Raw genomic sequence first — 12,174 nt, 5'->3', positions numbered from 1 at the left:
GCAGATTAGATGTACAGTTGTTAAAAATATTTTATAAGATTAGCTTGATTTTAAACATTTGGTTGCATATCTCTGTGCTTATATGCATCAAAAAAGCAAAGCACATCATTAAATGGAAGTAGAATAGATATGTTGCACACAGTGGAAAACTCCTAGTGCTATGGACCATGGATATGGGATACTTATGTAAATCCTCTTTTATTTATTTTTTAAAGAAGAAATTAAAATGAAAGAACATAAATGTTGAATTATTTCCATTTGGCAAGCAGGGCTGCCACATTGCTTTCCACAGGATCCACGGGGTAATAAATTCCCAGGAAGACCCAGTCTAAAGATGTTAAGCAGGTCTGATAAAAATAACAGATTCAGCCCCAGGCAGCAGCAGGAGTCCAAAGCACTTCAAGGTTTTTCTGAGGTGAATTCAACCATTTCTTCCTGGTTGTGCTGCATTTGATTTGGAAGAATATGCTTGATCTGATCCTAGTGCCATTTTGAAATTATCAGATTTTCATTGCCTTTTAATGGCAAAGCCAATTCTTTCAGTCCAATTCAGCGTCATTAAATTGTCAGAGTAGCAGCTTCCTGTTTGATTCTTAATTATTCCTTTTTATTATATTTAAGACACTTAATTTTTTAAAGTGGTTTACTCTTCTTTGTAATGATCTGTTGTGATTAGAATCTCTTTTATATTACACTGAAGTTTTAAGGGTATATATTGGTACTTCTAGTCTAAACCTCTATTTTCAAGGTATTTAGAGGATTAAATTCTAGGCTGACTCTCTGTTGTGAATTCACTTTGATGTTTAATAAAAAAAAGGAGAGACACAATGGGAGAAATTAAAGACATAAGGGACAGCTCTGAATTTTAGGGGCACATTGTCATGCACAGAAATCTTCAGGCATCTAGATAAGAATATACCATAGCCTTAACTTTGAATTTCCTTCCTTTTGTGAAATTAGTCAGGCTGCTGACATTACTTAAACAGCCTTTTTCAATTTAAAATTCCACCCTCTTAACATTATGCAGCAGGACCAAACGGTGTGAGTGTTTCAGAGGTGGTGTTATGACAAGGGTAGATATATACATAATGGGGACATGAGTTGTGAGCCTAGGAACAGCCATCTTATGCAGTGTAGGAAGAGCTATCATAGGATGTGGCCAGGCTTGTGTTTACACAGAAAAAGCTCATATTCTATATACTACAATTACTTCAGCACACTGCCTGTGATCATATCTTGTTTCCTTGATGCCTAGAGATGGGGAATGTAGGCTGTGATTATTGTTACAGGCTTTAGCAATAAGAAGATAGGAGCCTTGAAATACCAGCAATTAGCATTCATATCTAACAATAGCATGCCGTGGGGCTGTGTACAGGGAAGAGCAATGGGAAGAGTGGGCGGGTGACACACAACCTGCCCCACTCACACTCCCAGGAGTTGAAAAATGCTACAGGTTTAGGGGAATTATGCACCTCTCCGGGGGTGAAGATTATGCCGTAGGCTCTGGCCTCTATGTTCCTGTCCTGCTCCACACTAGTTGTGTGCAGAAAAGGTTTCACACTTCAACAGCAGAGCTGTTGCAAGAACAAGTGGTTAGTGAGGGATGGAAATCTTCCTGAGAGTTCTAACAAAGGCTGAATGCCATAATTTCAGCACAGTTTGCTTTCCAAATTTCAGGGTAGCCATTCTTTTTCCTTAGATTCCCCTATGTCAGTAGAAGCTGTGTGTCCCCGTCCCTATGCCTTCTGTGTCAGGAAAACCAAAATTAAAGCAGTCTGCAACAATCTCAACACAGCGACTACAGATCACAAGCAAAACCATACACGAAACTAGCAGTACTATCTGTTGCTCACATGATGACATTTAGTTTGCTATATCCCAAGAAACGCGGTGAGTCAGTTTTCACATCCAAAGAGCACGCTACCTGCCAGCCTGGCGAAGCCACAGCTCCAAGGCCTCCCCTGCTACCAGCTCTGCTCTCCTGCATCCTCCCTGGGTAGGTTTGGAAGAGGTCTCCTCAGCTCTGAGTCATGGCCTCTGCAGCTGAAGGCAACTGAGTCAACACAAAACCGACGTCGAAGTGACATTGCATTCGACTGGTGACAGATCCCAGGTTGCTTTGCCCAACTGCTCTTGAATTGCCCAGTGCATGACCTGATCACAGCGGGCCACTGGGTTTCATTCTGCACACACATCAGAAGTGTGAATGGGAGCATCAAACGCTGGCAACAAAGTACACCAAATTCGGAATAAAACAAAGAAATGCGTTGGTTGTATGGATGTCATAAAAATAAACCTGCATGTGGACAACAGAACTCATGCATTGGTACAACACTTCTGTGTACTAGAGGTGTTGTCTTCTCTGTAAAGAGACAGATAGTAACAATGGTTTTATTACTTAAAATATTTTAAGTAACTTTCAGTAACAGCAGGAGAGGTGGGAAGTTCTTCCCCCACCTCCTCTCCAAGTTTGTGCAGCCTCTCCAGCTGGCAAATTGGACGATCTTTCTTAGCACTGCAAAGCGGGTTATGGAAGCACTACTTTGCATGTTGGCTCCTGGGTTGTGGCAGTCCTCCAAAATACTTCTAACTCGTCAGTTGAAAGGGACTAGCTTTCAGTCTGCCTAAGCCAAATTAATAAGTAGCTGTTGAAAGTTTCATCCCTTATTTGTTCGTTGCAAAACGCATTCAGAAACGCTAAATCAGTAACAAGTATCAATAGCCATCCATTTTTATTTAAACCACCACCACCACAAAAAACAGACCACCACAAAATGCCTAAAAAAAATCACAGACAACATGCTACGCACGGAGAACCTATCAGTAAGAAATTACAGGTATCGGTATGTCCACTTGGACCAGAAATAACAAACCTTCCCAGCTTTAGCGACAATGATTAATTTTAATGGCAGTAGACAAGAAACAGTGTACATGGAGCTCTGTGGCATGCTGCTTTTTTTCCCCCCCTCTGAGAGCCAAGACAAGCCCTTCATATGTTAGCAGCTATTAATTAAGACAACAATGTTTAAGCAGTGGGTTGAGGTAATTTTAAAACTGCTTAACCCTTTTAAGAACTGATGAGCTTTAAAAAGCATGTGTGTAGCTGCATGTGTTGTAATCATATATATACATGTAGAGATATCCATATGGTTAGATTACATATCTATCTATATATATACACAAATAAAATGCAGATGGACAGCTCAATTTTTTTTCCCAAGGAATATTTAGAAAGCAGTTCAGATCCATAACCTATGAAAATGTTGTTGCCAATGTATGTAATTAATTATAAAACTAATTATTGATCATTTTCTCACTAAATCAAACATGGTTTTATTTCAAAATGCAAAATCTGTTGGGAATACTGTGCTTTCATGGTCCCAACTCTATACATTTAATGTTTCCAGTGCCAAGAAACTGCAATTTAACAGACTCCCCCCTCAATCTTCACCTCACGGCTCCAGAACAAGCATCTACCTTCAACAACACATTCGGATTTTTTGCTCCTTTTAAAGCATCTAATCAGAGTCACTCATATTTTGCTAACATTACTAAGCATGTGTCAATACCACTTCTGCTTCACTTACATTTCTCACATTTAAGGAGTGGGTTAAATGTTGGCCAGAATTCACATGGTGAGGAAAAAATGAAACCACTTGCATCAAAAAAGTGTATTTTGTACGTGAGCAAATAAGCCCACAATATAGTCATCGACTGCTACTGCACTGGGTTTTCAAGCAAACGCACTGCAACTGGAAATCTATGAAATTCACAACTAGGCAAAAGCATGAAGTAGAGAACAAGTCGCTTTCAAAGAACTACCAGTGCCTTGTGATGCTAATACAAGGCACCAGTTAACACAGCCATTCCTCGAGACACTATCTTTGCTTACTTTCATTTACTGGGGGAAGTTTAGAAAACAACTACAGAAACTTTTATGACAGAAAAGACGTCGTGTTTTACCAAGAAAGGCAGGAGGAGAAAGAAACGTAGCACCTCTGATCTGCCATTCCAGCCTCAGCCAGCAGCTCCTCCCTGACCCCAGATCAAGGCAAACACCTGCCCTCTCACCATGCAAGTCGTGATGCTAAGGGGTGCCCTAAAAGAACCACGTGTTATCCCATTGACTGCTTTCCAACAAACACCCGCATCATTTACCTCTTGCTCTTAAAATAGCTGATCGCTTTGTGGCAGTGCTTCAACTAGCTGAAGGAAGGCAGAAAGCCAGAAAACAGCACTCCAAAGAGCCAACAATAAAACGTGCTGCTCAAACTCTGCAAACCAGGATGTGTGCTGTCCTAATGAGCTGACACTCAGATTTCCAGGTAGGACTGCTCTGCGGGTTTAGCATGCCCTTAAAACCATCCCTGAACACAAACCTTTTGCCCCGCAGTCCCAGCAATACAGGCATGAGTTGGTGTCGCCCACTGAGCTGCAGGGGCACCGTCCCGCCACCCCATGGTAATTCTGAGCGTGCATCACAGGTTACAGCCGCTTCCCTGCCTCCCTGGTGAGCCCCCATCTCCTATGACTAATCTTGTAAAAAATAATAATAATAAAAAAAATAAAAGCCTTTTGGCCAAGTGTTACTGCTACCTAGAAATGCGCACATTCTGGTTACAGTGGAGCTCAACACCGCCAAATGCTTTGGACACACATGCTTCAGATTTTCCCCTTCCAAAAGAGACAAAAGAAAGGTGAATGAATATTTAGCTTCGTATACTTCAGAGGGAATTTCTCAGTGCTTTTGCATCAAAAACCGCATTGCAGCTTTGTACATGTTCAGTGCTGGGCGCACGACAAATTTCCACTGAAAAACCCCGTGTACATGACTGACAATAGTAAAGCCATAAATTACCGTAATTTTATGCCCCCTGCAGCTAGTGGTATAAAACATAGTTTTCAACCTTGTTTTTACTTGCTGAATTTAGACAAATTTATGTTATTGATGACAGTGAAAAAGACACTCAGATGCAGAAATTGCATTCCTAGGCATAAAAACAATTTGGAGCTCAATATTTTATAGGTGCTACAGATGAAAAATATGGATGTCATTAAAACCATAAAGAAAAAATGAAATTGATTTTTTTTAATGAATTTAACACTGTATACACACATATATATTCAGCTAGATCAGGGCTTTTTTTTCCTCTCCATGGAATGTTGAACAGGTAATCAGCTGTGACTTGTGATGTTACAAGCTCTCTCTCTGAACATAAATGTTTGAAATACAGGTTAAGTCAACAAAATCACAAAGGAAAGCAAAAGCCTTGTTTAAGCAAAGCTTGCAGATCTATGGCTCGTAATGGATTTTCCAATGAGCACACACTTTCTATCCTATTTCAGATTTTTAGAGTGTAATTTTATTTACAGAGCATTCTGAAGGCCCTAAGAATTGATAGCTAAGGATGATTTACAGTTAAGCTAACCTCCACACATGAACTATTCAAGCTGTTAGCTAAACTAATCAGAGGGAAATCCCAAGAAACCGTGCAAGTAACAAGGGCTATGGTTTATTCGTGTTTCATGTAGGAAGTGTTTCTAGTGTTTCAACAACTGCCAAGAGGTTTGTGGCTACCACTGCAGACAACTGCAATTCTATAGATACCACTGCTTTACTACAGTGTTATAAGGATAATCATCACGAGATACTGCGAAGCATTAGCCAATTGTAGTATAGAGGGTGAAGAGTATCAAAGAGAAGCCTTGCATTAATAGTTTTATCTAAAAGCAGTGCAGTGTAGAACTCCTATCTATAGCAGGTACTGCATAAGACAGTTTTTATTATCTCATTTTTGTAATTAGAGGAAACATTGAAAACTCAAACTGCAGCCATCCATATTTGCTCTTATTTCTATACCTAATGGAAAACCCAGAACTTTGCGTTTGTAGCTGAGGATCTGCATGCTCATACTTTGAAAGACATCCTTGGATTAAATTCCAGTCCCAGTTGGAGCCACTAACTTCAAAGGAGATTAGGTTTCCTCTGATTATCGATTCCCAAAAGCACTGGCAAGACACCAGAAGTTGTAACCAGTCTGCAAGGGTAATCTCTTTTTGCACTGACTTTACAGAGAAATTACGAGAACAATTTTAAGAGAAGCAGAGATCTTTACCAAAAAGGCTAAAATCAATGGCAGACCAGCTTTCTCTTACCTGCTCACTTTTTCACCTTTACTGCAACAATATGCTGGTGCTGGAAATTGGCCTTTCCTTCTAGATGCTGATAGATCTCTCACAACAATCACTGAATAGCAAAACCTCCTGGTCACGTTCATCACTCCTGTCACTTCCTCCTAAGCTGTGTTCCTGGAGTGTCTGGAAGTATCACACCTCTAAGAAAAGCAATAAAGACGGTGGTGCTCTGGTGAACACGTTTCCAGACTATTTCTCTGTCAATATGTGCACTTGGCGCACCTACCATCACTGCTATGATCCTACCTTCTTACTGTAAACTGCAGATGGATTCCTGCTGACTCAGGCACTCGATCTATAAAAACCTTTTGAGCTGCTGCTGCCAAAGATGCAATGACTTCAGCTACTCAATTTTCAACAGTGGGTACACATTACGAGAGTCTAGAGACAGCTACTAACCCACCAAGCTCGATTTCTTTCTATAGAAAAGGGTCTTGGGAGACAGCAAGTTGAACAAACTGTTTTAGTAGATAAAGACAGAAATACAGCATATAATTATCATGCTTTAAAATGACTGTATTAGTAGTTAACAGAGAAACTTCTTCCATGCTGAGCTTAAAAAAAAACAACAAACCAACAAAAAGCAGCCTCCTCCTGCCCAGTCTCAAGGGAAGGTGGAGGAAGGCGAGCCCGTAACATAGCACAGGAGCAACGTGAAGCGATCTCAACTCAAGCAGCAAACTTTTTCCAGTCCTCTCAGCCCCAATCAGAACATACTGGCATGCAAACACATATGTGCTCACACAGCTTGCTTTCTCCAGTAACATGTCGGGTCAGTTCACATCAGCACGCTCCCAGCTCCCCAGGGAGCCCCACAGAGAAGCCTGCTTCCATCTCCCAGCCACCGCACCTGCTCCGAGTCCTGCACAACTCCAGTTACCCAGTGGCAAATACTTCTTTTCTGCTTTAAAGGGATAAGTGCTACGGTCAGAATGACAGAGGAAGTTTTGTAACTGGTCTAATAAGTCACCGTGACAAGTTTGCAGAACTGCCATTCTGCATTTTGTCATCTCACAGGTTTCCTTCTTTGAATACGAAGAAAGAAATAGTGAAGCTGCCTACCTATTTGGTGAAGAAAAAACTAATCTTCTAAACTTGGCTCTTCATGCTTGAAATGTTGGAGTCTCACAGCACACTGATGCACAAGAAATATTTCAAGTGTATTCTAGACGAGATGGCACAAATGCCGATTCTGCAAAAACCTTCCCAGTAAAACATCTTTTCAGACCGAAGTGACCGTGTCCCAGGGTGGCATCAATCCCTCACCGTCCCACATTTTAAAGACAGGAGAGACTCTAGTCCTCTGTGTAATCATTCTTTAGTTGTACGTGAAATATTTACTGGAACAGAAAAGTCAGAAGCATTACCACACAACAGCAGGCTTTCCCTATCCTTTGAATAATGTCTGCCCTCCCACAACACATGACCAGGGCTATTGCACAACACGATCCCAGGTGGTCTGCGTGTACTACCACCTATTACCAGTCGTTGCTGCCAGAAAACCCCGGTACCATTTGGTCTTGTGCTCTGGCAGTGCCCCCCACCGTTTGATCCTTTCAGCAGCGGGCTCATTCAGCCCAGCGCTTCCCCTGAGGCCCCTCAAAATGCAAATTCAGAGCCAAGAACAACTTCATTAATGTTACCCGTTACAGACTATCAATTTTACTTTGTTTCCAAATTGTGACTACAAAATTTCAGGGCATTAGTCTGTAGGAGTTCAGCCAAGCAGGGTAGGTAGAAAACATGCAGACACTAACTAGCACAGACCTCACAGGGTCAGACGCCAGGCGTTGGCACTGCCAGCAGCCAGCAGACACCTTTTGCCAGCATCAGCACAGAATAAGGAAGGCTGCAGCAACTGACTACGAACAGCACCCAGTCAAATGGGCAGGTCTGATGCCACATGGGATCCCAGCTCCTTGTCAGCACAGTTACCTCAGGTCTACAGACCCCGGCTGCTGTGTGGACACAGCGCGTGCTTCAAGTCCTCCCCTTCCCGAGGGCCTGCGCTAGCTCAGCTCACCAAGCACGCGCAGGCCCCACTGCCTCAAGTTATGCTCAGTCTGACTCCGCTTACGGGAACACAGCCACTGCTGTGAAATTGAGAGGGGCGTGAGATGACCTCTAAAAACAAGAGCTGTGGCACTAGAGGAAGGGCCGCAAACTAGCTGACGCAGTCTTCAATTATGCTGCTATTACACTGAAACGCGTGTAATGTGGCTGCGGCTTTAGAAAAAAGCTGCATCTCTGGTTTTGAAATGAAATAAGCTAAACACTGCCTGGGCTTGCTTTCAGAGAGGGCACAAAACTGCTAGGCTATGAATAAAACCTCAAATGTTAATGCCTTCTGACAATGTAGGAACAAAGGGTGCCAGATGGCTAGAACCACTCAGGTACAGTCTGCTTCCCACATAACCCACCCACGTTCCTAACAAGACGCTTTTCAAGACTTTTCATCTCTTTCCACCATTCTAGATTACTGTAATATCTTTGAAAGGACGATATTCTGTGGTGAATTCCAAAACCAGACATCACCCCCCAACAGCAAAAAAAAACAACCAAACAAAAACCAACAAATCAACCCAGCACAATCAGTGCATCAAGTCTCCATAACATTCCCAAGCAAAGTAGTGAAAGCCATCATAAAACCACACTGACATTTTAGTGGACACAGATAGGATGTATATAGGTTTTTTGGAAAATAAACTTGAACATTCCCTGCAACACAGGGTTAGTTATGCCTCATTCCTCACAGGAATTTTCTGTGTATTTGTAAATACACTAGTTAATTAGAAATTTTACTAGAAGTTATGAGAATGAATGATAGATACTGTAAAACTACAACACACAAGCTAGTGTAAAAGGTGTATTTTGTCTTTATCTATAACATTGAATCCCATAACAAGATATTTCACACAAAAGAAGTACATTTAGGAGAATCTAAAAAAAGATGTGTTTATTTTTTTTATAGGTACAGATGGATCCCGAAGATGTTCTTTACCCTTCTATTTCACTCCAAAGCACACTGACCTGGCAAACAACAACAAAAAATAATGCAGTTTGCTGAAGCTACAGTTGCATACCCCTCTAGCAACTTTCTCAATATACATATATTTGGTGAATCAACAGGAACTAAAGTACAGTTCTAGTTACAGCAGATCATACATCAAAACAGAAATAGCCTAGAAAGTGGCATCGTGATATTTCATTAGCAATTTTAACATAAGAAAAGCCTATGAGTTTCCAGCAGTTACAGCTACGGAAAGTGCTGTTTTAACACAGTATTTATATTAAAAATTACACAGAACAACATGCTTTTTTAATTTTTTATTGAATGTAATACTTAATTTCATAAACAACTAAAACATAAACCAACTGTTCATAATGTTTCCAATGTTCTTTTCCTCCATTTTTCCATATAGAATTTGAATGTCTCCTACAAAATAAAGTGGAATAAACAAGTTCAACGTTGTTGCAACTGAAAAAGTTACTAATTCTGAACAAAATCTTACGTCCTGACAAAAGCAAAATCCATTATTCTCTGTCATAAAACTAGATCTGTATTGAAGTCTGTATAATTAAGAGAAATACCAAGGAGAAAGAATAAAAGGAGAAGGAAAACCTTGCCAAAAATGCATAATGAAGCTTCTATTACATAATGCAATAATATAATCAATTTCACTTTAAAAATGAAAATACTTTTTAACTGCAATCTGCAATTGTGTCAAAAATTATAAGACACTTTTAAACACCAAGCTGCATCAGAGAAAAATGAACAGGAAAATCAGAACATGAATCATTCCAGTGACTTTGAAATAAACACTTATTTTCACTAACTACATGCAAGGAACAGACACCCTAGGTTTTATATTTACATACCTAAATAAAATTTTATTTTTAAAATTAAGTTAAAGTTGTAGAAAAATCTCTGAAGCTGTTAACAGGCTAAAACAAACATTTTGAGCCATTTTTTTCCTCTGATTCTTTGTAAAATGAGAAAAAGAACCATATTTATTATGGATCAGGATGGAGAAAGTAAAATTTAATTATGTCTTCAGAAAACTACAGAAAAACACTAATTTTATGATATGTGGCTAGCAGATGGCAATAAAATTTTGGTTACAGAGAAAATATAGTAAGTCTTTATTTAAAGGCTGTTTTGCTGAAATGATACTAGTAGACTATTAGTCAAAGGAATGATGTGAAAGAAGTTTAGTCAAAGGAATGATGTGAAAGAAGTATTTGCAGTCTTGACAGATGTAGTGTCATGCCACCTATCACCCTCAAGTAAGATATATTTGCACAGTTGCATATATCTTTTGGCAAGGCAGCTAGAAGTAAAGCTGCAGTAGAAAAATAGTTCCTGCAGTTCTAAAATCCCGTCATAGCAAGATAGCAACTTGTATTAGATATAAAGCTAGTAATTAACAAAAACTAAAACCCATTAACTGTTAACAAAACACACTTTCTATAAGCCTTTTAAAGTTGAAGCACTTAAATGCCCCAAGGACATTTGATAAACATACACCTGTAGATGAATGCCTGATAAGGGTTGTGTAATTTAAACACAGTAAGCCCCAAGAGTTTTATTTCCCCAAGTCAAATCCAACGCAAGATTACTACAGCTCCTACAACACTCCGTACTTCCTACACAGCCTCCTTTGAGGAGTCTCTGCAGAGATTTAATCCCTATGTAATTATTCATGCAATTTGTTTTATTAACATTGAACATACACAATTCCGCAGATCTATTTCTTAATTAGGAAATACTCACAGGGGGTTCAGTGAAAGGGACCGGCTCTCCTACTTTCTTCAGAAAAACCGCTAAAGATTTCAGAGACAGGTCATGAAGCTGTATATTCTTTTCTTTTGATTTCTCATACACAGCCTTTACGGACGCAACATCCCCATCTAATTCTGAGAAAAACAAAAATAAAAATCAAAACCAAAATCCCCAATAGTTAAATGCTCATTCACCTCTTTCCATGACGTTACTCATTCCCTTTTACTTCCCAAGACATATTAAATAATTTAGTATATAATATTCTGTAATAATATTGAGAAGCTCAACAGAAGCCAGCAATGTGCACTTGCAGCCCAGAAAGCCAACCATATCCTGAGCTGCACCAAAAGCAGGGTGGCCAGCAGGGTGAGAGAGGGGATTCTGCCCCTCTGCTCTTCTTTTTGAGACCCCACCTGGAGTGCTACGTTCAGCTCTGGGCCTCCAGCACAAAAAGGACAGATAAGTATTAGAACAAGCCCAGAGGAGGGCCACAAGACAGACAGGCTGAGGGAGCTGGGGTTGTTCAGGCTGGAGAAGAGAAGGCTTCAGGAAGATCTTATAGCAGCCTTCCGGTACCTAAAGGGGCCTACAGGACAGCTGGGGAGGGACTCTTTGTCAGGGAGCACAGTGACAGGACAAGGGGTAATGGCTTAAAACTAAAAGAGGGGAGATTTAGATTAGACACTAAGAAGAAATTCTTTACTGTGAGGGTGGTGAGGCACTGGCACAGGCTGCCCAGAGAAGCTGTGGATGCCCCATCCCTGGAGGTGTTCAAGGCCAGGCTGGATGGGGCTTTGGGCAGCCTGGTCTGGTGGGAGGTGTCCCTGCCCATGGCAGGGGGGTGGAGCTGGGTGGGCTTTGAGGTCCCTTCCAACCCAAATCACTCTGTGATTCTATAACTCTACACATTCTGGATATTCTTCGTATCCTACTGACAGCTCACATCAGAAGAGAACAGAACATACAGCCATTCCAGCTTTCCCTTTCATTTGAGGCTTGGATGATCATTTCCTTTAAGAATGTGCTGGGACCACTAGGAACAGAGCTGCTTGCACAATGAGAACACCACTCGAAGATGTGAGATGCAAAGTTATATGCCTCCTTCTAAGGCAAATGATGCAAAATAAAAACAAAAGCTAAACCAAAAGCCAGTGATGTTCAGCTTTTGAGAACTCTTGAACAGAATTTCATTAAGT

At 40.6% G+C, this 12,174-nt stretch overlaps 1 protein-coding gene across 2 annotated transcripts in view; it reads right to left on the bottom strand.

Annotated features, from left to right (window-relative positions):
* Positions 1-9,050: 9,050 nt before the first annotated feature.
* Positions 9,051-12,174, bottom strand: part of LRPPRC (leucine rich pentatricopeptide repeat containing) — a 93,351-nt gene continuing 90,227 nt past the window's right edge. Inside the window, exons 37-38 of one of the 2 annotated variants that reach the window (XM_035564294.2) lie at positions 10,970-11,112; positions 9,051-9,631 (exon numbers count right to left, since the gene is read on the bottom strand). In XM_035564294.2, the coding sequence (XP_035420187.1) occupies positions 9,575-9,631; positions 10,970-11,112 (200 nt within the window). In that variant the 3' untranslated portion in view covers positions 9,051-9,574. The remainder of the gene's footprint in view (positions 9,632-10,969; positions 11,113-12,174) is intronic. The other variant, XM_035564303.2, reaches the window with a different exon arrangement.

Source organism: Cygnus atratus, chromosome 3, assembly GCF_013377495.2.
Source record: "Cygnus atratus isolate AKBS03 ecotype Queensland, Australia chromosome 3, CAtr_DNAZoo_HiC_assembly, whole genome shotgun sequence".
Lineage (NCBI taxonomy): Eukaryota > Metazoa > Chordata > Aves > Anseriformes > Anatidae > Cygnus > Cygnus atratus.
Note: the sequence above shows the minus strand (reverse complement) of the source record. Positions and strands in the feature narration are given on the sequence as shown.